Source organism: Cavia porcellus, unplaced genomic scaffold, assembly GCF_034190915.1.
Source record: "Cavia porcellus strain 051 isolate PalLab524CR breed Dunkin Hartley unplaced genomic scaffold, mCavPor4.1 scaffold_9, whole genome shotgun sequence".
NCBI lineage: Eukaryota > Metazoa > Chordata > Mammalia > Rodentia > Caviidae > Cavia > Cavia porcellus.
The window spans coordinates 64,032,401-64,057,634 of NW_026947492.1; the positions used below are offsets into that span (position 1 = coordinate 64,032,401).

Here is a 25,234-nt window from a genome sequence, read left to right on the forward strand (position 1 = left end):
TCATGTTAAGTGTTGCATAGTTGGTATATATATATATATATATAGCCATGAATGTGAGGCCTGCACTTGAGTGTGATCAATGAATTTATAGGTAGACTACTGGAATAAAGTTTAGGTGTCTCAGAGATCAGATGAACAGATTTCTTGAAAGACTCATAAGGATGGTAATATGCTCACATGAAATGATAGATGACAGAGTGCAGAGGAAACTTCCTAAGGGAGAAAAACCATGAATGGATCCTTGAACAATGAACAGACATGAGTAAGGCAAGTAAACTTTAGGGTGGACATTACAGCAAGATAGGTTAATCACAGGCTACCTCTGGTCCTGAGAATAGCACAGGTTGAACACTCCCCCCACATTTATCCACAGCACATATAAGAAAAAATACAGGACGGCATGAACTATTTCATTATTTTTTAATCTTAAAGAAGACAATCTCATCAAAGATGCTCGAGCCACCCTACAACCATACAGTGGAAAATCCTGCCTCCTTCTTAATTGTGGAAATTCCAGGTTTGCAGTCCTTACATCTTTGGATGGCTGCCTCATGATTGTCATGTACATCATACCCTGCTACAAAACACTCTCATCATGACTGTAATTTTCATGGATTCCATTCTCCACGAGCCTATGTATTGCTTCCTGTGTATTCTGGCTGCTGTGGACATTGCTATGGCTTCCTCCATGGTACCCAAGATGCTGAGCATCTTTTGCTCAGGAAATGGCTCCATCAGCTTCAATGCTTGCTTTGCTCAAATGTATTTTGTCCATGCAGCCACGGCTGTAGAGATGGGGCTGCTGCTAGCAATGGCTTTTGATTGCTATGTAGCCATCTGCAAACCACTACAAGAGAATTCTCATACCTAAAGTGATTTTTGTAATCAGTGTGTCCACTGTATTCTGAGGTATTATATCTAAGACTCCACTGAGTTGGATGTTGAGTCTTCTACCTTTTTGTGGCTCTAGTGTGGTTCTCCATTCTTACTGTGAGCATATGGCTATGACCACGTTGGCATGTGCTGATTCCATGACCATCAGTCTCTATAGTTAAATTGCTACCTCCATTATTGTAGGCTCTAATATGGCCTTCATTGCTGCTTCCTATATCTTGATTCTCAGGGCATTGTTCAATCTTTCCTCAAAGAATGTTCAGAGGAAGGCATTAAGCACATGTGGCTCCCATGTGGGTGTCATGACCCTGTACTATTTTCCTGGTTTGGCATCTATCTATGTAGCCTGGGTAGTACAGGACACAGTGCCCTTGCATAGTCAAGTACTGTTAGCTGACTTGTACCTGATTATTCCACCCACTCTAAACCCCACCATTTATGGTATCAGGACTAAACAAATACATAAGAAAGTATGGAATTTGCTGATGTTCCCCTTTTAGCACTCTTAACAAGTTTAATGACCACAAATCTGTTCAATCTTTTAGCTTTCTAGCCAGATATAAGGATGGTTTAGCAATATATGGAATTGGGATTGTTTTGCTTAACACTAAAGAAATTTAGGGTGAAGGTGTATGAGATAAACTTTTATAGTTTCTCTGTATCATGCAGTGAAGAGGCTGATTCTTATATTGTAACATTTTTGATAATTTCAACTTTATCTGAATAAGGCGTAAGTATATAGACTTGAGAGTTTTTTCTCCTTAATTTTTTTATCCATTTTTCCAACACTTGTTGCCAAGTAGTACTTAGAAATTAATTGTTTGAAATCTTAGTTTGGCCTTCCCTGTACCAATCCCTCACTTACCCAGTTTATTAACAATTTTTTCCATTTATGATGTGCTTATATAGAAGCTATGAGTCTCTAAGCTTGCTTTCTGAGTAAATGATGAATCCTTTTTTGATCACATGTTCACAAGTAGACCACAATTATTATCCAGCCACAATATACGTCAGTTTGTCTCTGCAGATATAAACTTCTGATCAATTATAATACACATTTTGTACCATGCAGACTTGGAAGAGATATCTGAACTATAGTCATGAAGACATTTAAGTGCAGTGATGAGATTGTTCTCCTGTTTCACCTGGAGAACCAGTTTTTCTTGTTATTGTGATCTACAAGACAACCTTTAAATTTACCTACTATTGTAAACTAATTTGAGTCCATATACCAATTACCATCTCTTGTTTTTAAGCAACAGAATCTAAATCAATGTTATGTGGGCTTTAGACATCCTTCTTTTGCTTATTATGTGTAGATCAGTCTTTTTTATTTTTATTATTCTTTTTTATGTGTAGCTCAGTCTTAAGACACAAATGGGAGAGATGCAGTATAACAGAGATCCTTCTTGTGAGTACTATTGACAATTGTCCTAGGATATAAAGCTTAATGAGTAATAAATGTAATAAATTAAAATTGCAACATGTTTTTCCAGGTTCTCTGATCATAAATTTTTTTTCTTTCTATTTCCATCGCTTTGAAAATATTTTTACATTCCTTGTTTGCTGCTGTAACACAGACAACACTGTCTGATTCGTTTTCTCATCTTTCTTCTTCTCTCTCTGCCTCCCCCCATGCCACAATGCCCTTCTCATTAGAGAAAGAAGCATGTACCTACTTCTTACCATGTGTCCTTTATTTTGGTGTTTACTCATATTTTGAGTTTCTCATGTAAGAGAAAACATATGAGAGTCAAGCAGTCTCTTATTTCACTTAACATTATAATCTCAAGGCACATCCATTTTCCTACAACTGACTCAACCTCATATTTCTTTATGGCAGAATAATAGTCTGTTGTGTATAAATGCAACATCATCTTTAACCAGTTTTGGAGACATTTTATTGCCTTGTCTTCTCATAATGCTATTTGTTTGTTTTTGTGCTGAGTTTTTTTTATAGTGGAAGAATTTGTTGCTTTAGTTAATGTCTGCTTTTCAGTGATGAATTCTGAATATATCTAACTGTAGGCCTTTGACTCTGTCCTAGAATTCAATCACTTTGGTTTTACAGTAAAGAGGCTGCAGTGTTGGGTCACTATCAAGTTCTGTGACCATGAGGTATAAGATTTTTGATCACACAAAAGCTGTCTAGGTATTTGCCTATAGAGAAAACCAGTAAACAGCCACAATTAAATCATCTTAGATATAGTATTACATTCAGCAAAATTAATAGCACCAAAGACAAACTGGATATTGACATATCCTCAGAATCAATTGTACAATCTATAATTGTAATATTGCTCTAAGACAATATAAATACTGACCCACAAGTAAGTATTTATCAAATGGAACAACTTAATCTCCACTAACAGTAGAACAGTATTCGACACTAACAGCCCATAGCTGACTCTGAAAGTTCATAGCGATTAAAGGTTATATGAATAAAGGGGATGGGGACCAGGACTTGAGGAAGTGAAAAGTAAAGTTTGAAATATTAATCAATAGAAGATGAATGAGGGAGAGAAGCATGATCTTAGGAGAAAAACAAGATTAACAATATTAGATAAGAGTAACAGAAAAAAATGAATAAGCAAAAAGAAAGAAAGAAGTAAAATAAATCAACAAGGAAAAATATAAAGAAAAACACTGAAAAAAAAGAAAGACACAAAGGTAAAAAAGAAAAACTGAGACTAAATTTAAAGCTCTAAAATACAAAAAAAAAAAAAAAAAAAAAAAAAAAAAAAAAAAACCCAAAACAAATTAAGAGGAAAAAAAAAATGAAATCACTAAAGTAAAAATGCATTTTTTGTTTTTCAGTGAGTGGTTTTTTCCCAAGATGTGTGGTCTTGGAATATATGACATCACAGATTTTTTCCTTGGGCTCTTCTTGTGGCTTGTGCTGCAGGCCACATTTGTTATTTCTCCCTGGAGCTGTCAACTCTCCTGGCTTACCTTCTTTCCTGGGGTAATGTCTTCATCTATGATCCGGGTGGTTAATTGATCTGTGCCTCTAATGCCAATAGAAAATGAAATACATAATGAGCTTGGAGTTTGTGGGTGTTTTGGCCAGTAATGGAATCTGTCACCTCACAATTGGCCAGGGGTAAATGCTATGGTAGGGTGGGCTCCTTCTTAGCAGCCTTGTAGCACTGAAGACTGTAATTTAATGTACCTAATAGCTAAAGAGAATTTTCTTTCTGTTTCTGCTGTTGTTGTGAAATAAAATATGTTTTGGTGTTGCTGATTCAGTACGTATCTCAACATACTATAGAATACACAATGATTGATAAAATCTAATAGAATCAGGCCTATTCTCTAAGGTGTCAATATCTCTGCTCCTTGCCCTTGAACAGTTTAACTGGACTGTTGCATTAGACAATGTTATGTTCCTCAGTTTATAAAACAATCAAGGGAATATGACAACACATGTTTACGCTATAATATGCTCAAGCTAATTCAGTGGGCAGCTACTTTTAACTTGGCATTAGTGCACCTTCTTTCAATCTGGGGAACTGGGCTGCCAGAGGTGAGTTCCTGCACATCAGCTTGGCCCCGGTAAGTTTAATATCATGGCTCCCAGTGGTTAAGGACCCGCCCAACTTCCAGCCACACTAGACTAGCCTTGGGAGGTTTTGCGGCCTGACTAGACCATGCACAGTGAACTTCTTCAATCAAGGGAGCTGAGGGCATGGCAAGTGAGTTCCAGCACAATGATGCTTGCCCAGGGAGATCTTTGGACCATCATCCACAGTGGTTGGGTGCCCACCCAGCTTCCTAGAACATTGGAGGTGGCACAGGAGGTCCTGTGGGCCTGATTGGACCATTCTCAGCAACATCTATTCAGTGTTAGGAGCTGAGGGCGTAGGAGATGACTTCCAACCACCCAGGGGAGGCTTCAGAACATCACTTGAAACACAGAAACATAGGAAAATGACAAAACAAAAGACCAAAATGCAACCTCAAACTTCCAGCCCATCCCAACAAACCTTAGGAGTTATGTACATAGAAGAAAATATATACCATACACCTGAAACACCTGAAATAATAGCAACTAAAATAAAGAAGCAACTCCAGGAAGCTTTAAAGGAATTCAAATTAGAAATAATATCCCAGGTAAAAGAAGAAATGATAAAAGTAATGAAAGTGATGCTGAATACCTCTAAAGAAGACACAGTTAAAAAATTAGAGGAACAAAACAAAAAGATAGAATCCCTGTATGCACAATATAAGAAACAAATAGAATACATGAAGCAGATTCAAAGACATACACAAGAAATCAAAATTCCATTGAAAGTTGGCAAATCTGCCTCAACAAAAGTGAAGATAGAATTTTAGACATCAAGGACAAGATTGCAGCTAGTGAAGAGGAAAGGAAAGATCTTTTAAAAGTAACAGGGAATCAGGAAATAACAATTCAACAGCTGCAAGATGATGCAAAGAAAAACAACATAAGATTGATAGGGATAAATGAAAAAGAAAGAGACAACATAAAGGATGTCAAGAGGATATTTAGAGAAGTAATCACTGAGAATTTCCCAAACATGAGAATGGAAACTGACATCAGGATCAGTGAAGCATATAGAACTCCAAATACCCATAACCAAAATAAAACTACACCCAGACATATAATAATCACCATCCCAGAAATCCAACATAAGTGTGGAATATTAAAAGCTGTTAGAGAGAAAAGACAGATCACCTATAAAGGAAAACCTATCAGAATCATAGCAGACTTCTCAATACAAACAATGAAGTCAAGAAGAGCATGGAGTGAAGTATTTCAGATCCTAAAGGAAAATGATTTCAACCTAGATTGATGTACCCTGCAAAATTGTCCTTCAAAATTGATGGAGAAATAAGATACTTCCATGACAAAGAACAGCTGAAGAACTTTATGATCACCAAGCCAACCCTGCAAAGAATACTGAAAGACAGTCTAGATACACATAAGGAAAAAAAAAACACTAAGCAAGGCAGACAATTAAACAGAATGGAAAGATAAAGATTCAACAGCAGAAAGATAACTTGTCAGCAATAAATCAATATGTAACAGTTGTAACCATTAATGTAAATGGTCTCAAGTCACCAATTAAATGAAACAGACTGGCAGGATGGATGAAGAAACAACATCCAACCATATGCTGTCTACAAGAAACCTATCTAACCCAAAAGGATACTCATAGACTGAAAGCCAAAAGATGGAAAACAATACTTTATGCAACTGGACCCCCCCCCCCGCCAAAAAAAGTGGGGATAGATATTCTGTTTGCACATAATGTGAACTTCAAACCAAGAATGATCCAAAGAGATAAAGAAGATCATTACATACTAGTTAGTTGAAAACTTCAAGAGGAAGACATCACAATCTTAAATATATAGGCACCAAATTCCAGAGCACCTAGCTATACAAAGCAAGTATTAACAGAAATGAAAAATCAAATTAGCAATGACACAATTGTAATAGGAGACCTTAACACACCATTGACACCAAGGGACAGATCTACCAGACAGAAAATCAGCAAAGAAATAACAGAACTGAATTACACCTGTGAACAAATGGACTTGATAGACATATACAGAGTGTTCCATCTAACAACATCAGAATATACATTCTTCTCAGCAGAACATGGGACATTTTCCAAAATAGACCATACACTAGTCCACAGATCATATTTAAGTAAATGCAAAAGAGTTGAAATTATCCCATGAATGTTATCAGATCATAGCACCATGAAACTAGAAATTAATAACAAAAACTGCAAAACCCCACAAACACATGGAAATTGAATGATACACTCTTCAGCAATCAGTGGGTCACAGGGGAAATTAAAAAGGAAATTAAACAATTCCTACAAGAAAATGAAAATATAAATACAGCTTACCAGAATCTGTGGGATGCAATGAAAGTGGTCCTCAGAGGAAAATTTATTGCACTGCGTTCCCACATCAGGAAAACAGAATGAATACAAATAAACAATCTGGTGCTACACCTCAAACATCTAAAAAATGAAGAGCAAGTCAATTTCAAATCCAAAAGAAGAGAGGAAATTATAAAAATTAGGGCAGAAATTAATGCAATAGAGACTAAGAAAACAATGCAAAGAATTGATGAATCAAAGAGTTGGTTCTTTGAAAGAATAAATAAAATTGATAAGCCCCTAGCCAACCTTATTTAAAAAGGAAAGAAAAAACTCAAATTCATGCAATAAGGAATGAAAAAGGCAAAATCACTACAGACTTTGTGGAAATATAGAAGATCATAAACACCTGTTTCAAAAACCTCTAATCTCATAGGTTCGATAACACAGAAAAAATGGACAGATTCTTAGAAACATAAGAGTACAAAGCTCGGTCCAGAACATTCAAAATTGCTGAATAAACCAATTTCTATTAATGAAATTGAAAATGTAATTCAGTCCTTACCTACAAAGAAGAGCCCAGGCCCAGGCAGATTCACTGCGGAATTCTAGAAGGAATACAAAGAAGACTTAATGCCTCAAACTCTTCAATGAAATCAGAAGGGAAGCAATTCTTCCTAATTAATTTCTGGAAGCAAATATTACTGTAGTACCAAAACCTGACAAAGACCCAACTAAAAAAAAGAACTATAGACCAATCTCCCTAATGAACACAGATGCAAAAATCCTCAGTAAAATATTGGTTAAACAGAATGTAGCAAATCATCAAGAAGATTATACACAACTACCAAATGGGATTCATCCTAGGCATGCAGGGATTTTTGGCATATGTAAATCAATAAATGTAACCCACTGAAGTTAGGGACAACTATTTGTAAGAAGCTAGAGGCAGTTAGATAAGGTAGATCTCCAGTGGACTTGCTTTGAAATCTGTATTTCTCTAAATTGTTTTTTATTTTTTTTTAAAATGTTCTGTTCTGTTTTGATATGGTTAACCTTATCCTCTTAGAGATGTAAAACAAATAGGTGGGACTGATAATCATATTACGGAGCTTTTGTTCGGCCATAGAGCAGAATGGTTTGTAGGGTCATTTTTTTTTTGAATGTCATTCTATATACTTTAATTCTATAACCTGAACAGCCATTTCGAAGATGACAATTTGTAACTTATCAACTGGCAATTTCTTACCTTTTGTTTGTCTGTAATTTAGAATTATTTCTACCCCTTTTTTTTTAAAATCTCCATGTATTTTTTTTCGTTTCCATTTCTTTAAATAAAAAAAAAATAAATAAATGTAACCCACCATATCAATAGGGCAAAAAGTAAGAATCACATGATCATTCCTATACATGCAGAAAAAGCTTTTGATAAGGTCCAACACTCATTCATGATAAAAACCTTACAGAGAATTGGTTTAGATAGCCTTTACCTAAATATGATAAAAATCATCTATGACAAACCAGCAGCCAGCATCATATTAAATGGCCAAAAACTGAAAGCCTTTACCTTAAAATCAGGCACAAGACAAGGATGTCCCTTATCACTGCTCCTATTCAGCATAGTACTTGAAATACTAGCTAAAGTAATAGACAATAGAGAGAAATGAAAGGAGTAAAGATATGAAAGAGAAAGTTAAATTATCATTATTTGCAGATGACAAGATACTCTACATAGAAGAACCCCAAAACTCCATTGAAAGACTCCTAGCTATAATAAATAAATTCAGCAATATAGCTGGATACAAAGTCAATACTCAAAAATCAATAGCACACCTATACACTATCAACAAAATTACTGAGAGAGAAATAAGAGAAGCCACACCCTTCACACTAGCATCCAAAAAATGAAATACTTAGGAATTAATCTCATAAAAAAGTAAAAAATCTATACAGGGAACATTATAATACCCTGAAAAAGAAATGAAAGAGGATCCCAGAAAATGGAAAGACATCCTTTGTTCACGGAGAGGAAGAATAAATATTTTGAAAATGGCCATTCTACCCTGTTATACAGATTCAATGCAATCCCAATGAAAATACCATCAACATACCTCACAGATCTAGAGAAATGACTCCTAAAATTCATCTGGAATCAGAAGAGTCCTAGAATAGTAAAGGCTTAGAATTCTAAGCAGCAAAGGCAAAACAGGAGGCATTACAATCCCTGACTTGAAGTTATACTACAAAACTACTGTAATAAAATCAACATGGTACTGGAATAAAAACAGATCTGAAGATCAATGTAATAGATTAGAAGATACAACCACAACTATCAACACACTCAACCACCTTATCTTTGATAAAAGGGCCAAACACGTTCACTGGAAGAACGACAGTCTCTTTAATAAATGTTGCTGGAAAAACTGGCTCTCTATATGCTGAAAATTAAAACTATACCCATGCCTATCACCACACACTAAACTACAATCTAAATGGATCAAAGATCTGAATATTACAGCAGAAACACTAAATCTGTTGGAAGACAAATTAGGTAAAAATCTTGATGACACTGGGGTAAGTAGAGAATTCATAAATGGGAATCAAACTGCATGGGAAATACTTCCCAGAATCAATAACTGGGATCATGTCTTATTAAAAAGTTTCCACATGTCAAAAGAAATCTCCAGTGTAGTGAAAAGAAAACCCACAAACTGGCAAAAAATCTCAGTGAACTGTCCCTCAGACAAAGAACTTCTGTCTAGAACATATAAAGAACTAAAAAAAATCAGACCCCCAAAATTCAAATACCCAATTCAAAAATGGGTATCTCAGATGAATACAGAGTTCTCAGATGAAGAAATACAAATGGCAAATAAATACATGAAAAAATGTTCATCATCATTAGTCATTAGAGAATGCAAATTAAAACCACACTGAGATTCCATCTCACTCCTGGAAGAATGGCCAGGATCAAGAAAACTACTAACAACAAATGCTGGAGAGGCTGTGGGGAAAAAGGAACTCTCCTGCACTGTTGGTGGGAGTGTAGACTAGTGCAACTATTGTGGAGGTCAGTTTGGATATTTCTCAACAAGCTGGGATTGGAAGTTCCATTTGGTCCAGCTATTGCACTTCTAGGCATATTCCCAGAAGAACTGAAAATATCATACCACAGTGATATATGTGCACCTATGTTTATAGAAGCACAATTTGTAATAGCCAGATCTTGGAAATAACCTAAGTGTCCATCAACTGAGGAATGGATAAAAAGTTGTGTTATTTTTATACAATGGGTTACTACTCAGCTATAAAGAATGATCACATTGAGATATTTGTAAATAAATGGATGGAACTTGAGACCATATTCATAAGCAAAATAAATCACATACACATTTATAAATATGGTATAGTCTTCCTAGTGTAAGAAATGGTAAGAGTACTCCAAGTTTATGGTAATCATGATTCCCCATTACATTGCTTTGAAGGCTTATAATGTTTTCATTTATTAGTGGGAATGGTTTTATCCTGTTTTGTTTGATTTTATTATTTGTGGTGGTATGAACAGCTATTTTGAAAAAAAATAAGACATCATAATATCCAGTGCTGATTTAATATCATCTTGCTTTGAAGTCCTACTATGCTTTTGTTCTTCTGTTTCCATTGGTTTTATCATGTTGTATCTTATTGGATTTTATTATGTGTAACAGTATAAACAAATTTTTATGGAAAATGAAATAATATAGTAGCCATTGTCCATTTTCTGTTATTTGGTTCTGAATGACCTGTAATACTTTCCTTTTCTTGAATAGCTTTATACTATTTTGTTACATTTGATACTATTGTATATGAAGTATGCTCAACTATTTCAAAGAAAGAGACATTGTGGTAGCTACTGTTACATTGGGTTGTCTTGTGTTGAAATACTGTGTTGCTTAAATTGTTTGGTTATGATCTGCTTTGTTATGTACTCTTTTGTCTTAATGTCTTTAAAATAAAAAAATAAAAAAAGAACTTGGCTTTAATGTCTTAGGAGAAATGGCAGCAACATTTAATTGGTATTGAAATATTATATCTTTTCCTGGGCTGGTGTGATTCAAACTGTGTGTGCATATTTTCATATTCCACATGGTCAACCCCAAGTCATGTTCTAAAAGTTATTCAGTGAATTCTCCATTGTTAATTACTTTTAAAATTCAATTGTATATGTTCCCATCTGCTATTAAAATAACACTCAGGAGTTCATTTTGGGGGACATCAGAGTTATGCTGGGTTTCATGGTGCAATCACTCTCAACTTTATAACCTAACTTTTTGAAGGCATGGTTATGATAAGCAAAATGCTAAAGTAATTAAAATGAGCATTATCTTTACAAAAAGCACAATGTTTTGTGTCTTGGTAAAGTATAAACGAACTGTCAACATTTACAATTACAGCTCACTTGCATGGTGTCCATCAATTTGCACCATTCATGGAATGATACACTGCAAGTTGTAGCATTCAAAATACCCTACATAAAAACATACCATACAAATAGTACATTGTACTCAACATCATCCTTCAGGAGAGAAAATAAACCATGGCTGAAAACGTGAATAATTTATGCTGAGTCTATTTGACACTAAACACAGTGTGAGAAAGACTTCTAGAAAATGGTGGCATAGTAGACAACTGATTCTCTCTGAGATTCAGAATTAACACCAAAAAATAACACCTTATGTAAGAAAGAGAGAGGAGAGAGAGAGGGACAGACAGGCAGACACAGATAGACAGAGACAGAGACAGAGACAGAGACAGAGACAGAGACAGAGACAGAGACAGAAACAGAGACAGAAACAGAAACAGATAGAAGGGAGAAAGACACACACGTGGTTCTTGACAAAGAAGCTAAAAATCATACACCGGAGAAAAGACAGCTTATTCAATAAATGGTGTTGGGAAAACTGGAGGTTCACCTATAAAAGATTTTGTGTGGAACCAGATCACTATCTCTGATGCTGTACAAAAACCAAATCAAAATATATGAAAGACTCTACTGTAAATAAAATTTGAAAATTTTGAAACTACTAGAGGTAAACATAGGGGAAACACCACCTGATCTTGAAACATAAGAGGAAACACCACAAGATACTGAGGAAATGTAGGGAAAACTCTGTGAGATATTGGCATGGGCAATCGCTTTCTGAAAAGGACTCTATGACAGGAACATTGACAAATGTGATGGCATCAAATTAAAAAGCTTCTGCACAGTAAAAGAAACAATCAGCAGTGGAAAGAGCCTGATGAGTGGGATAAAATCTTTGCCTGCTATTCATCAGAGGAATCATATCCTGAATATAAAATGAACTAAAAAAAAAAAACCCAACAAAACACACACACAAATTCCTGCTCACACTCACATACCAATAAACAAGTACTCCAATCTGTAAAGGGGTCAAATGAGTAAACAGACATTGTTTTTAGAAAGATATACAAAATGTCAATCACTACAGAAAATATGCCCAACATTTTTAGTCATGAGGGAAACGCAGAAAGAAATATAATATAAATATAAATATATCTAAGAAATATAAATATAAATATAAAAACTACATTGAAATACTATTTTACTCCGGTTACAATGGCCCTTAACAAGAAAACAGCAACAACCACGAAGACAGCAAAATAAAAACTGGCAAGATTGCAGGGGAAATGAAACCTTCTTACACTGTTGTTGGAAACATAAATTAGTAACATCATTGTGCAAAAGAGATGGAAGTTAAAATTAAAAGAAATAATCACCTAAAAGTACTGCGAAGCTACCAAATTATACAGGTATTTCACTCCTAGGTACATGCTTGAAGGAAATGAAGTCAACCTAGAATAGAGATAACTGTATACCTATAATTATAACACCATTATTCACAGTAGCCAACTGATAGAATTAGCATAACTAGCCATTATCAGATGAATGAATAAAGAAAAACATAGGATATATACACAATGTGGTATTATTTCACCAGCAAGAAGAATGAAATCATAACATTCTGAAGGAAATGAATGGAAGTGGAGATCATCATGTTAAGTGAAATAAAACAAACTCAAAAGGACAAGCATCACCCACTTTTTTTCTCATATGTTGTGTCTAGACAAAAAGAGCAGATTAAGGTAGAAGTTGGAGTATTAGGGAGGAGAAATGCAAGCATGAGGAGGGAAAAGTTAACGGGGGATAGACATGGTATAGTACATTAGAGGTATGTGCAGAGGTGTCATGTTGAAATAGATAATTTGGTACAATATACGCAATTACAATGAAAATAAATTTAATTTAAAAGATGATATGTAAAACTAAGAAGCACATGAAAAGAAGCTCATTTGAGCTAACTGTGAGAAAAAAACAAATTAAAACTACAGTACGATACTAATTCATAGTGGAATAGCAACTTCACAAAATGGAAAAGAAGGGACAAAACCAAAACAACTGTGGATGAGAATATGGAACCAAACATCTGTGGACAGTTGGTAAGGATGTGGGATAGCATGCTTACTATGAAAGGGGCAACAAAATACTTTTGACAAAACCACAGATCAGAACTAACAGGGGCTAATCAGACCCCTGGATACCTCTGGGGGTGGAGAATTCAAAAAGACAGAAGACAGTATTCAGGGTTCAAATGGGAGTTTCCTTTTAGTTTACTAAATAGCTCCCTGATCTCTCTGCTGGACCAGTTCTATTAATCAGTGAGAAGCTAGGGGGTGATGTGCTTTTTCTTGGAACAGGAGCTGTTGTAATAATGGGATAAAAAAGGGGGATCAGGCTTAGCATACCAAAGGAAGCAAGTAAAATATCTTCAGCAGATATTTTCTTGTCTCTGGAGACTGTGAACATGAGCTTTCCCAATACAGTCAGAAAGCATATAGCTATTTGCAAGCTCTTATGCCTGAGGCAAGTCTCACTGACCAGTAGTGTGTTCCCCACAACAATAAAGTATTATTTCAAATTTTGTGTCTTCAACACAACTGTATACTGTACCCATCCCACTTCTGCTGTGTATATATCTAAACAGCTGAAATCAGGATCTCCTAGGCATAATTATTGGTACACTCATATTCACTCATATTCATGGGATTTATGTATGCTAGTTGTACTAAAAACTGAAAACCTTATGTTTCCTGGAATTGGAATCTCAACATTGGAGTACCAGCTTTGTTATTTAGGTACCTTATTTTTCTCTAAGAGAAGTAGATATGATGATGGCAGGTGTGTCAAAGGGTTAAAGAAACTGAAGGAGAGTTTTGAAAAATATCAATTGGAGCATATCCCATAGTAAGGTCTCAAAAATCTAACCATGTTTGTTTTTTGTTGTTGTTGTTGTTGTTGTTGTTTTTTCCTTTCAAGATGCACTCTATATTCTTCATCTAATGTTTATGTATCCTCTGAAGAGTTGAAGAGATGAAGAAGTTTCCAGTTACTATAATTTCTTCTTCTAGAACTCTGGAAGCCCCAGGGACAGGTCACAAAGGAGCACTGGTCTGGGAAAATTACTGTGTTTTATTGCTGGACAGCGGCCAAGAGGAGGTGAGGTGTCCAGGGTATAGGAAATATTTCAAGGTGTTAGAGGCTTCACTGGAAACTCTTTGCAGAAGACAATAATCACTGCTGCTCTACATGGTTATCTTTAAAAGTCGTGTCTCTTTTGTTCTTTCTCAAAGATTCTGTGTAAACTCCTATTATTTTGGATAAAGAAAAACCGTGCACCAGGCCATGACTCTCAGAGAAAGTTGAAAGCATCATCTAAGTAAAGTACTAGGGCTGTATAGGTAACTGACCAGGAGACAGATGGGATGATGGAATCACAAGGCCTGGGGTACCAGAAAAGAGCACTTAAATTCTCAACCAACCTGGGAAGGGCTGCTCAGGTCTGGGGCATATTGATAATATCAAGAGGTTCTTCTGGAAAGGATGAGAGGATGGAGCATGTAGGAGTGGTTTTGAGAATGTAGGACTACTTTGGTCCAAAGCAGCAAGATGGGTAAGTTCAGTGTGGGGATGGCAGGGGCAGGTGGCTGTTCGGCTGGAGAGGGGGAGCACTCAGGGGCATAGGATTATCACAAATTAACCAAATTCAAGAGAATTCTGCACTAGTTCTTTACCATTTAAGACTATTCTGAAATATGAATTCCTTCTCCTGTAAGGAGGAATGGAAATTCTTCAGGTGTTCTACGATTTCATTATTGCTATTAAATGAATTGCCCAAGCTACATGGATGTGTCTTAACAGAGTTTATCTACAGCCTTTTGAGGAGTCAGGCAGCAGCTGTGGGGCATCATAATCCTGGGTAGTGATTATGTGGATGTATTTGTGAATTGACAGTATAACGTTTATAATGCTGTGCACAGTAATTTCTGTAGTGGTCAGCATGCACCTTATATTTCAGTCAAACAATCAAAAATGAAGAAGCAGCCAGCACTGCTAAAACATGTCTCTGGCTGGACAAGAGGGTCTCAGTCTATAGTTTAGCCTGGCCTTGAACTCACTATGTAGCCTGGGCTGCCCTTGGACTTGCAGCAATCCTCCTGCCTCAGATTCCAAAGTGCTGTGACCTCAGGTATGCATCACCACCACAGGCTGAGCTTTATTTTCTTAATCTAGAAATATTTTTCTCTTTCTTTTATTGATTGTGTATAAGATGTGAATGTATCAAGCATCTCCTATGTTGGAAAAATTAAATCATAAAAGTTCCAACAGAATTTGGTCATGTTTTTAAGCATACAATTACTAACTAAAAAAGCATTGTATTTTAAAATATTTTCTGCCAAAATCAAAGAATTTTGCTCATGTCCCATGATTTAGTATATCCTGAAAAAGAATAATTTCATGTTTTCTATTTAATTATGCCTGGATTACATCACGCAAGTAATAAATTCTGACACCGAGTTCTGTCAGGTATAAACAAGGATAGATTATTTATTTATTTATTTATTTAATTTTAAAGACAGCAATTTCCTGGTAGTTTATAGGTAAAACCATATCACTTGTGTGCTTATTTACTTTTAAATTTAAAATGGTTGTGGAGTAGTATTTGAAAATGTGAGTTGGAGAAGCAAGTAGTTTCTGAGATACACAGTGAGAAAAATACAGTGCAATTAAATAGCGAAGACCAATGGAAAGAACAACTATTTTTAAGAGGAAGACGTATACACATGTGATAGTCCCTTTACACATTTGGATTATTAGAAATTATGGCTCATTCTATAAAAATTGTTTCTCATATGCTTACCAGAGGACAAATCACGTTTTATGAATTTAAGATCTATCAGAATAGAAAAAGAAAACGAAAAAGAAAAAGGAAACTTTGATTAAGAAAGTAACAAAGTACTGAGAGTCATTTGAGATAGAGGAGGAAATCAGGACAAGAATGAAGTCATAAGGGAAAATATTCAATTTTAAATAACTCATAGTTGTTCTCAGTTAACAAGTGATCTTCTAAGCCTTGCTGAGCTGGCCACATAATTTCTTGGGGTCTACTTAGGCTGAGCATCTTCCAAACACAGACAAAAATCATACCCACAGGAGGCATCCTGTGGAGGAAAGAGGGGCAGAAAGTGGTGATCTCTCACCCTGCACCCGGAACCTCCAGACATGATCCTTTTGCACACTGGCATCTCCCCGCCCATGCCCCAGCTTCTCCTCAGAGGGCATGTTCCCTGATTCACTCTTTTGTTTTTTTTTTCCCCCAAGTAATATGAGCTCTGGAAAAAAAAAGATGGCCTCAATCTATAGCAGCCAAGAGTTCTCTGAGAGAACAGGTGTTTGATGGAGAATTCTGTTAAACTTTGGAATGAAGTTCTCAGTAGCGATAGGTGGCATAAAAGGACAACTTTCTGAAAAGGAGACAAGTAGCCAAAGCAAGTGTCATTTTCTGCAAAAAAGACTAAAAATATATGGAAAGCTCTAGCAACGCTGATAGAGAAAGAAAACACGTGGGGAACCAGCATTCTGAAGATCATGAAATGTATGAGTTGATGTTGCCACGGGTGGAGAACGGGAGTGTGGAGTAGATCTAAAGGGAAGCTGTCCCCTGAAGAAAGAGGGATTTACTCAGGGCAGCCAGGAGAGGAAGGTGTGAGACCTGAGGATACTGGGGTCACACACATTCTGGATCCCCTGCTCTTCTTTAGCTCATTAGGCAGCAGCGCTCTGCCTTGAATCTGTGGCATCCAGAACATGTACACAGCTCTAGGAATATCCAGATAGTTTTTCACTCTTAACACCATTGCAAAGCTTCCCCAGCCTCTGTTAGTCCTGTCACTGAAGATGCTTCACTCTGTGGCTACACAGCAAGGTTCTTTTAATCTATGATGTGATACTTTCTACTTTATCTTGTCCATTGTATTTGCAGCATTTTTGTTCCTGTGTTGTTTTTTTTTTGTTGTTGTTGTTGCTGTTATTGTCTTGTTTGTTTCAGTAAAGATGACAGCTTCTAACCAGGTTTTAGGCATTTAGTTTTTTAGAAAACTCCTGAGGATTCCCCTCCAGCCTCCTATGGCACCTGGGTATGGAGTCAACCAGTGCTTAGCTTTCCAGGAAGAAAGTGCAAGGGAAAATTATTTGTCATACGGTCCTGATGCAGAAGCAAGTGAATGTCTGTCTAGTGTCACTAAAGAAGAGATGGGATGCTGAGCACATAACACCATCATTGTGGTCTATACAATTCCTCAGGTCGCTGAAAAGCAATTAAAATGGAATAAGAAAGGATAGCATCAAAGGGTAGGTTATGGCATTAGGGCCAATGACTCATTTCCAATGAGGCAGTAAAAGTATGCACAATTTTTGTGATATATTTTGAGATACCAAGGGTTTCTAGAAGATGAACAGATTTGTAGAATATCTTCAAGGTTGAGTGATAGCACTGAATGAACAATAGCCCTTTTAGTGTTCTCAGGGGACTGGGGAATATACACACGCCCGTGCACCACATGAAATCCTGGAAACCAAGAAATCTAAAGAGTAAGGAACTAAAGGATGTCACACAAGTATGTGACGACTTGTATCAGGTTCCTCCTCCTGGGACATTACATGTGTGATGTGGCAACAACTGGATGAGGCACTTGCAGGGAAAAGTCAGTAACAGAGATCATCAGGGGAAGCTCAGGTCCTGGCATGGAGATTAGGGGCTACACTTGTGTTATTTAAATTGTTCAAATGAAGCATCGACAGTTTTTTTTTGTCTGTATGTATAATTATTTTTCTGACTATTGATGGTACATTGGTTCAATTCCTGGTAATCATAGTTAAGAGAGAAATGAAGTTGAATCTTGAATATACTGAATACTTGCTATGTGATACAGAGTGAAATATTTTATTTCACTTGTTATATAAATTATCTTGTTTGGACACTTTTGTAGATTATAAATGGAGAAACTGTCATATTTTACTCTTTTCAACTATTCTTTGTTTTAAGGAATGAGTTGGTAGCTTAAAATGAAAAAGGACTTAGATACATTGAGGAGTCATAATGACATATGTTTGCAATGTATCTATAATGCAGCCTCAAAATCTTATGTGTAATTGTTTATTCACTGACTCTAGTTCAGTAGGAAATCAAGGCTGACAATCAGGAAATATTGATTATCTGTTAGCAAATGAGATAATGCTCTTTAGTGACTTTATATTTCTGAACTCATTAGTGAAATTTGGATTAATAATAATAATAATGTTTGTTCCTTCTTGTTTAGGTATGGTACAAAGGATACAAAATGTGACGTTTGATCTAAAAAACTCACTGTTTTATTCAACAATTAAGTTCTATTAACTAACTATAGAGATGAAATACAAACTATTATCTCTGATTTATCACTCATTCTTTGGAAATGGTAAACTATAATGAACAAATATATCTTCCTTTAATGAACTTGTGCATCGTAGCTAAGTGTTGCTTAGTTGGTATATATACGGCCATGAATGTGAGGCCTGCACTTGAGTGTGAACAATGAACTCATAGGTAGACTACTGGAATTATAAACTTAGGTGTCTCAGAGATCAGATGAACAGATTTCTTGAAAGGCTCATAAGGATGCTGTTGTGGCTCAACATGCAATGGTGGAGGACAGAGTGCAGAGGAAGTTTCCTAAATGAGGAAATCTATGAGATGATCCTTGAACAATGAACAGACATGAGTAAGGCAAGTAAACTTTAGAGTGGAAGTTACAGCAAGACGGGTTAATCACAGGCTACCTTTGGTCCTGAGAATAGCACAAGTTGAACATTCCCCCACGATTTACCAACAGCACATATAAGTATAAAACAGAGAGAACTGCATCAACTATTTCACTACATTTTAATCTTAAAGAAGATAATCTCATCTGTGATGCTGGAGTCACCCTACAACCACACAATGGAAAATCCTGCCACCTTCTTTCTTGTGGGAATTCCAGGTTTGCTGTCTTCACATCTTTGGATGGCTGTCTCACTGAGTGTCATGTACACGATGGCCTTTCTGGGAAACACCCTCCTTATGAGTATAATCTGCATGGATTCCACTCTCCACGAGCCTATGTATTGCTTCCTGTGTATTCTGGCTGCTGTGGACATTGTTATGGCTTCCTCCGTGGTACCCAAGATGCTGAGCATCTTTTGCTCAGGAAATGGCTCCATCAGCTTCCATGCATGCTTTGCTCAAATGTATTTTGTCCATGCAGCCACGGCTATAGAGACAGGGCTGCTGCTGGCCATGGCTTTTGATCGCTATGTAGCTATCTGCAAACCACTACATTACAAGAGAATTCTCACACCTAAAGTGGTGCTTGTAATCAGTGTCAGCACTGTATCCCGAGGTATTATATCTATGACTCCACTGAGTTGGATGTTGAGTCATTTACCATTCTGTGGCTCCAATGTGGTTTCCCATTCCTACTGTGAGCTAATGGCTGTGGCCAAGTTGGCATGTGCTAGTCGCATGCCCAGCCGTCTCTATAGTTTAACTGTTACCTCCATTATTGTGGGTTTTGATGTGGCCTTCGTTGCTGCTTCCTACATCTTGATTCTCAGGGCAGTGTTCAATCTTTCCTCAAAGATTGCTCAGCGGAAGGCATTAAGCACCTGTGGCTCCCATGTGGGTGTCATGGCCCTGTACTATTTTCCTGGTTTGGCATCTATCTATGTAGCCTGGGTAGCACAGGACACAGTGCCCTTGCATAGTCAAGTACTATTAGCTGACTTGTACCTGATTCTTCCACCCACTTTAAACCCCATCATTTATGGTATCAGGACTAAACAAATACGTAAGAAAGTATGGAATTTGCTGATGTTCTTCTTTTAGCACTGTTAACAACTTATGACCACAAATCTCTTCGAAGTAAAGATGGTTTAGCAATCTACAGAATTGGGATTGTTTTGCTTAACACCACTGCAATTTAGGATGAAGGTGTGTAGGATAAACTTATGGTTTCTCTGTATCAAGCAATGAAGTGAAGATGTTGATTCTTATACTGTAATTGTAATCTTAGTTTGACCTTCCTCATACTACTCCCTCACCCACCCAGTTTATTAACAGGTTTTCTTTTCTGATGTGCTTTTATCTCGATTCTCAGGGGATTATTTAATATTTTCTCAAAGAAGACTCAGCAGAAGGCATTAAGTACATGTGGAACCCATATAGGTGTCATGGCTCTATTCTGTCTCCCTGAGATGGCACTTATTTATGTAGGCTGGTTAAGGCAGAACACAGGACCTTTGCACACCCGATTGCTGTTACCTGACTTATACCTGATGGTCCCTCCACCTTTAAACCCTGTTATTTATCATAATAGAACCAAACAAATACAAGACATAGAGCATTAGCCAATGTTCTTTTTCTACCAGTCTTACAAGGTTTCTTGAATATAAAACCTTTCAGACCTTTACCCTTCCAGCCAACTTCAAGGGTCACCTAGATTTCTATGGAGCTTGACTGATGTTCTCAGGAGTTCAGACATTCTGAATTTCTATGTTGAAGTTGTCCAGAGTATCATTGGAAACTTTTCCAGCAAGAAAGTGAATCTGATTATTCTGATATTCTTAAAACATTTTTAATGGCTTGATTCAATCTATATGTATATAAAAAATAAAATGTTTGGACACATTATAGATTGAAGAATGTTCTTTGCTTAGCTTCTGATATCTATTTTATCACTAAATTCTACAAGTGTTTTGTTCTAGTAACAGACTGCTTGGTACTTCCCTTACTATACACTCATCTGAATGATTTTCTTAGAACTGTCCCTCCTTACATGTGTTTATATGGAAGATGTTGTGACCATGACCCTGCCCTCCCCTCTAGTCGATTGATAAGCCACATATTTTTGTCATTTGTTGACATCCAGACCACAGTGTCCTTTCCTAGCAGAAACGATTGTGGTTTGTCTGAGGAGACAGCCATTTTCCAACAGATGAATTTGAAAAGGGAAATATGTACTACAGCAACAGAAATATATATGCAGATCCGATGAAGAGATTGTCATCCGTCTAATTCACTTCGGATACTTAGTGATATCTTTTCCATTATTGAGTTCTATAAAATATTCCTATATGTTTTAAACTATATATTGTAAAACTGGTTTGAGTGCTAAGGCAATGTAAGTTTGTGTGATAGCTTTTATCTAGATGTCCCCGCAAGCCTCATGCACTCAAAGGTGGGGATTTTCAGAGGTAACTAGATCATGGTTGTGTGATATTGGGTCACAGGTGATACTGAATTAACCCACTAATTGGGTTTATAGTTGGCTGTGAAGACTGGTGGGAAGAGGTGGGCCATTGCGGGCATGAGCTAAGGGTATGTATCCCTCTTTCTGCTTTGATGGCTGCGGCTTCTTGCTTGCTATGCCGTGGACTCTTCTCTCTCTGCCATGCTACTCTGCCTTGGAGAAAAAGCCTACTAGACTGAAACCCCTACAAACTGTGAATCAAAATATTCCTCTTCCTTTAACTAGTGAGTGTCAGGTATTTTTTTTCCCAGAAAAAAGAAAATTAATTAAAATGTTCATATATAAGAAGGAGGGTCATTGCTGTGACTTCACCTGCTTATGTGGCTAAGAAGCCTTTTGAAGTGGGTTATTGAGTTTCAAACTGTTTGCAGAAGCTGAGGAAGTAGTCCTAGAATGTTGTAACGTAAAATTGACTGGAGATTCTGTTCAGAGCATAGAAGACCAGAATACTGATAGAATAACAGGCAGTAAAGACCAGGTTCCAGAACTGTCAGTTGGGAAGAAGTACACCAGCAGTTGGACTCTGGGCCATGTGTGTTATGTTCTGATTTATTTCCAGAGACTTGGTGGGAGACTGAGATTAAGAGCCATAATCTATTTTTTTGAGCCATAATCTATTTTGTGTAATTATGGGCTCGAACTCATAGAGATCCTTCTGTCTCAGTCTCCTGATTGCTGGGATTAAATTTTCAAGCCCAGCTGTACTAATCTTGAGGAAGAAATTTCAAGGTAGTCTAATGTTGAGGCAGTCACATGGCTATTGTTGGGGGCTTTTATCCCCCAATAGCTCTGCCTTGAGAATCAGCAGCATATAGCCCAGTTTTGAATTTGGCCAGAAAGGAATCTTTGGTAGAGTTGAGACTTATAAAGATAGAGCAGAGGAAAACTTGGTTGCTGAAAAGATTAGAATTGAAAACTACATATATTAAAGCCTTGGTTTGCGAAAATTCACTCAGTCTTCTCATAATCCAAAGCACTTAACTATCAAAGGAGTGGAAAAGAAAGAACTGGTTGTGATCATGTGATATACTACTACTCATACTGCAAGACATCATTTGTTTATCAAGCTGAATCTTATAAACATTTGCTTATCCTGTGGAACACTTGCACAAGTTACTTGCAATCAAATGTTTGACCGTACTTTGGAACAAGACAATAGCAAAATGGCCTGAGAGCATCATAAGAACCAACAGGACCTCATTCTTTGCAGCCTCAAAATTGCAAAGGTGAATTTACCTTAAGAAGAGAGCCCCAGGACACCGTGTTCCAGAATAGTAGCTGCGTAAGGAAGTTGTTCTTCAGGATTGGGCTTAGCCATCCAAGCACTTACCCTTTATAGCCAAGATATAAGGAAGCCTGGCTACTGCTCAAACTTGTGGCAGATCTTTATATCATCCAGATGGCTGGATTTAGGCACATGCAAAATGCAAAAATTGTGGATTAAGGAAGGCTTCCACGCAAACCTCAGGGAGGTCAGGCAGGGTACCTGTGAGAAGGCAGTGTGGAAATCTGTTAAAGCCAGAAGTGCAGTACAGGTCCCAAGCCAGAATCATGGATCATCTGAGGAAAGCTGCAAGTAATGAGCAGAGCCAGCCCCCGAGAGGGCATGATGGCTATAATCACTGGTAGTGCCAAAGTAACAGAGTCACCTATGCCATTTGGAGCTCACGTATTGTCATAGATTGCCCTGGGTGCTGAACAGGGAAGTGCAGGATTTAACGTTTGTCCTGCTGGATTTTGGCTTTCTTTGGTTCCATTTATTTCTATCCTCCATTTCTAGTTTTTGGAATGGGAATGTTTATCTTGTGACATTTTGTTTGCAGTGATTAACTTTCTTTTCATTTTTATAGAGATTCCAGCTAGGAGTTTGTCTTAAATATAAGAGAATTTGGACTTGGGCTTTTAAGTATTGCTGAAATATTGGGACTTTGGAAACTCTTAGAGATGGAGTAAATATATTTTGCATTATAGGATGAACATGAATCTTTTGGGAGCCAGGGTGGAATATTATGGTTTATATCTCAATGCTTCCCTAAGCTTCATGTGCTCATAAGTGGGGCTTTTGAAGGTGATTGGGTCATGGATATATAATACTAGACCAGTCCACTAACTGGGTTTATAGCAGGTTATGAAGTTAGAAGTGAAGCCTGGGGGAAAGAGGTGGGCCATTGTGGGTGTGATTAAAGGTGAGTATCCCTCTGCCTCCCTTGATGACTGCGTCCTACCTGCTATGTTGTGAACTCTCTCTCAGCCATGCTGCTCTGTCTTGGAACCAGTCAACTATGAACTGAGCATTTTATCCCATCAATAAAGAATGTAAATAAGACAGTTCGGTTTTGGACATCGTTCTTTTTCCTTCCCTGTTCTATCCTGTGTGGCTCAATATTAAGACACCGCTGAGAGAATTCAAACATAACATGTCGTTCCTGTTACAGCAGGGATTAAATATAACTCAGGCTCTTCTTGTTGGTACTACTCAGCAGATGTGTGCTAGGATGAAATGCTCCATAGATAATAACATTATAGAGAAACAAGTTAAAATGTCACTACTACTATTCTCCAGGTTCTCCAATTCTATAATTTTACCCTTTCAGAACATATTAAACTGAGGAATTCACATTTGTTAGAAGAGAAAGGTTACATATATTTGGTTATGCTACATTTGAAAACGTCAATACAAATTTTTAAATTGTGTTAAATTCAAAGTACAAAGAATGTACATATAAGAAGTTATTATATCTGAGTCTGATGGCTCTTTTTACTGAAGGTAGAAGTAATATTTACTCATATTTATGAAGAATCAGTGAAACAGGAATGGGAAGCATGCAAGGAAACATCTGACATGGTGTATATACTTAGAATATATTCCCAACACATTCCTAATTCTATAATTTTAAGAGAATTCTAGGTGCTAAGTACTATAATCCTGTGTGATTTAGTACTGATATGTAAAGTTTCAATTAGAACTACTAGTTCACTTTTTGCTAATAGCAGGCCTGTTTACATACTAAGTACATTCTATTTTTGAATATCAATTGAGTAGAAATCAGCCTCTTGAAAGTCTGTTAATAATGTGCTGACGTTCAAAAGAACAGTAAAAATAAATTTCTTATTACAACTCCCTACCATAAGAACAAGAACATAAAATAGCAAAAATTTTTCGACAAAATATTCATTTGAAAAAGTCATACTATTTTTTTCTACATTAACAGCCTGAAGAAATGAGTATGTCCATTAAACCAAGGAATATTTTATGTTTTATGTAATTTGATATAAAGTAATAGAGGTATAGCTTAGCCTGTATCCAAAACAGAAATTTCTTTCAAGAATTTCCATTAAGATGGCTGCCCTGGCAGCTTAATATTTCCTTCATGATGGTATTCCCTGAAATTATGGTGACCCACTTTTAAAAAAATTTATTTTAAAGAGAATAAAACCAAACAAAATAAAACAGAATAAAGCCAATCAAAACAAGACAGTGTGACACAGCATTTCAAAACAAGACAACAAGAAATCAAGGTTTACTATAATGCCTCTTCTTGTCTTCAAAATAGCTGCTCATACCCTCAGACACAGTAAAATCAAACAAAACAGAAACAGAACAGAGCCAATAAAACAAAAACAATGAATGAAATACAAAACTTCAAAACAAGATAGTTGTAAATCCAAAATGGCTGCCATAGTATATCGTGTTATCTTTGAAATAGCTGTCCATGCCATCAGATTATAATAAGATCAAACAAGATAAAACAGAATAAAAC

At 36.6% G+C, this 25,234-nt stretch overlaps 1 protein-coding gene and 1 pseudogene across 1 annotated transcript; both read left to right on the top strand.

Moving 5' to 3' along the window:
- Positions 1 to 435: 435 nt before the first annotated feature.
- Positions 436 to 3,046, top strand: LOC101788472 (olfactory receptor 52I2-like; annotated as a pseudogene).
- A 16,020-nt stretch (positions 3,047 to 19,066) lies between these two features.
- LOC100720672 (olfactory receptor 52I2-like) lies at positions 19,067 to 20,050 on the top strand. The gene has a single exon (XM_003463428.4). It carries the CDS (start codon positions 19,100 to 19,102, stop codon positions 20,048 to 20,050), a length of 951 nt encoding a protein of 316 aa, XP_003463476.2. The 5' UTR covers positions 19,067 to 19,099.
- Positions 20,051 to 25,234: the final 5,184 nt, after the last annotated feature.

Bases quoted from the DNA above. Each gene is read 5' to 3' on its own strand.
- LOC100720672 (XM_003463428.4), top strand. From the start codon at position 19,100: ATGCTGGAGTCACCCTACAACCACACAATGGAAAATCCTGCCACCTTC.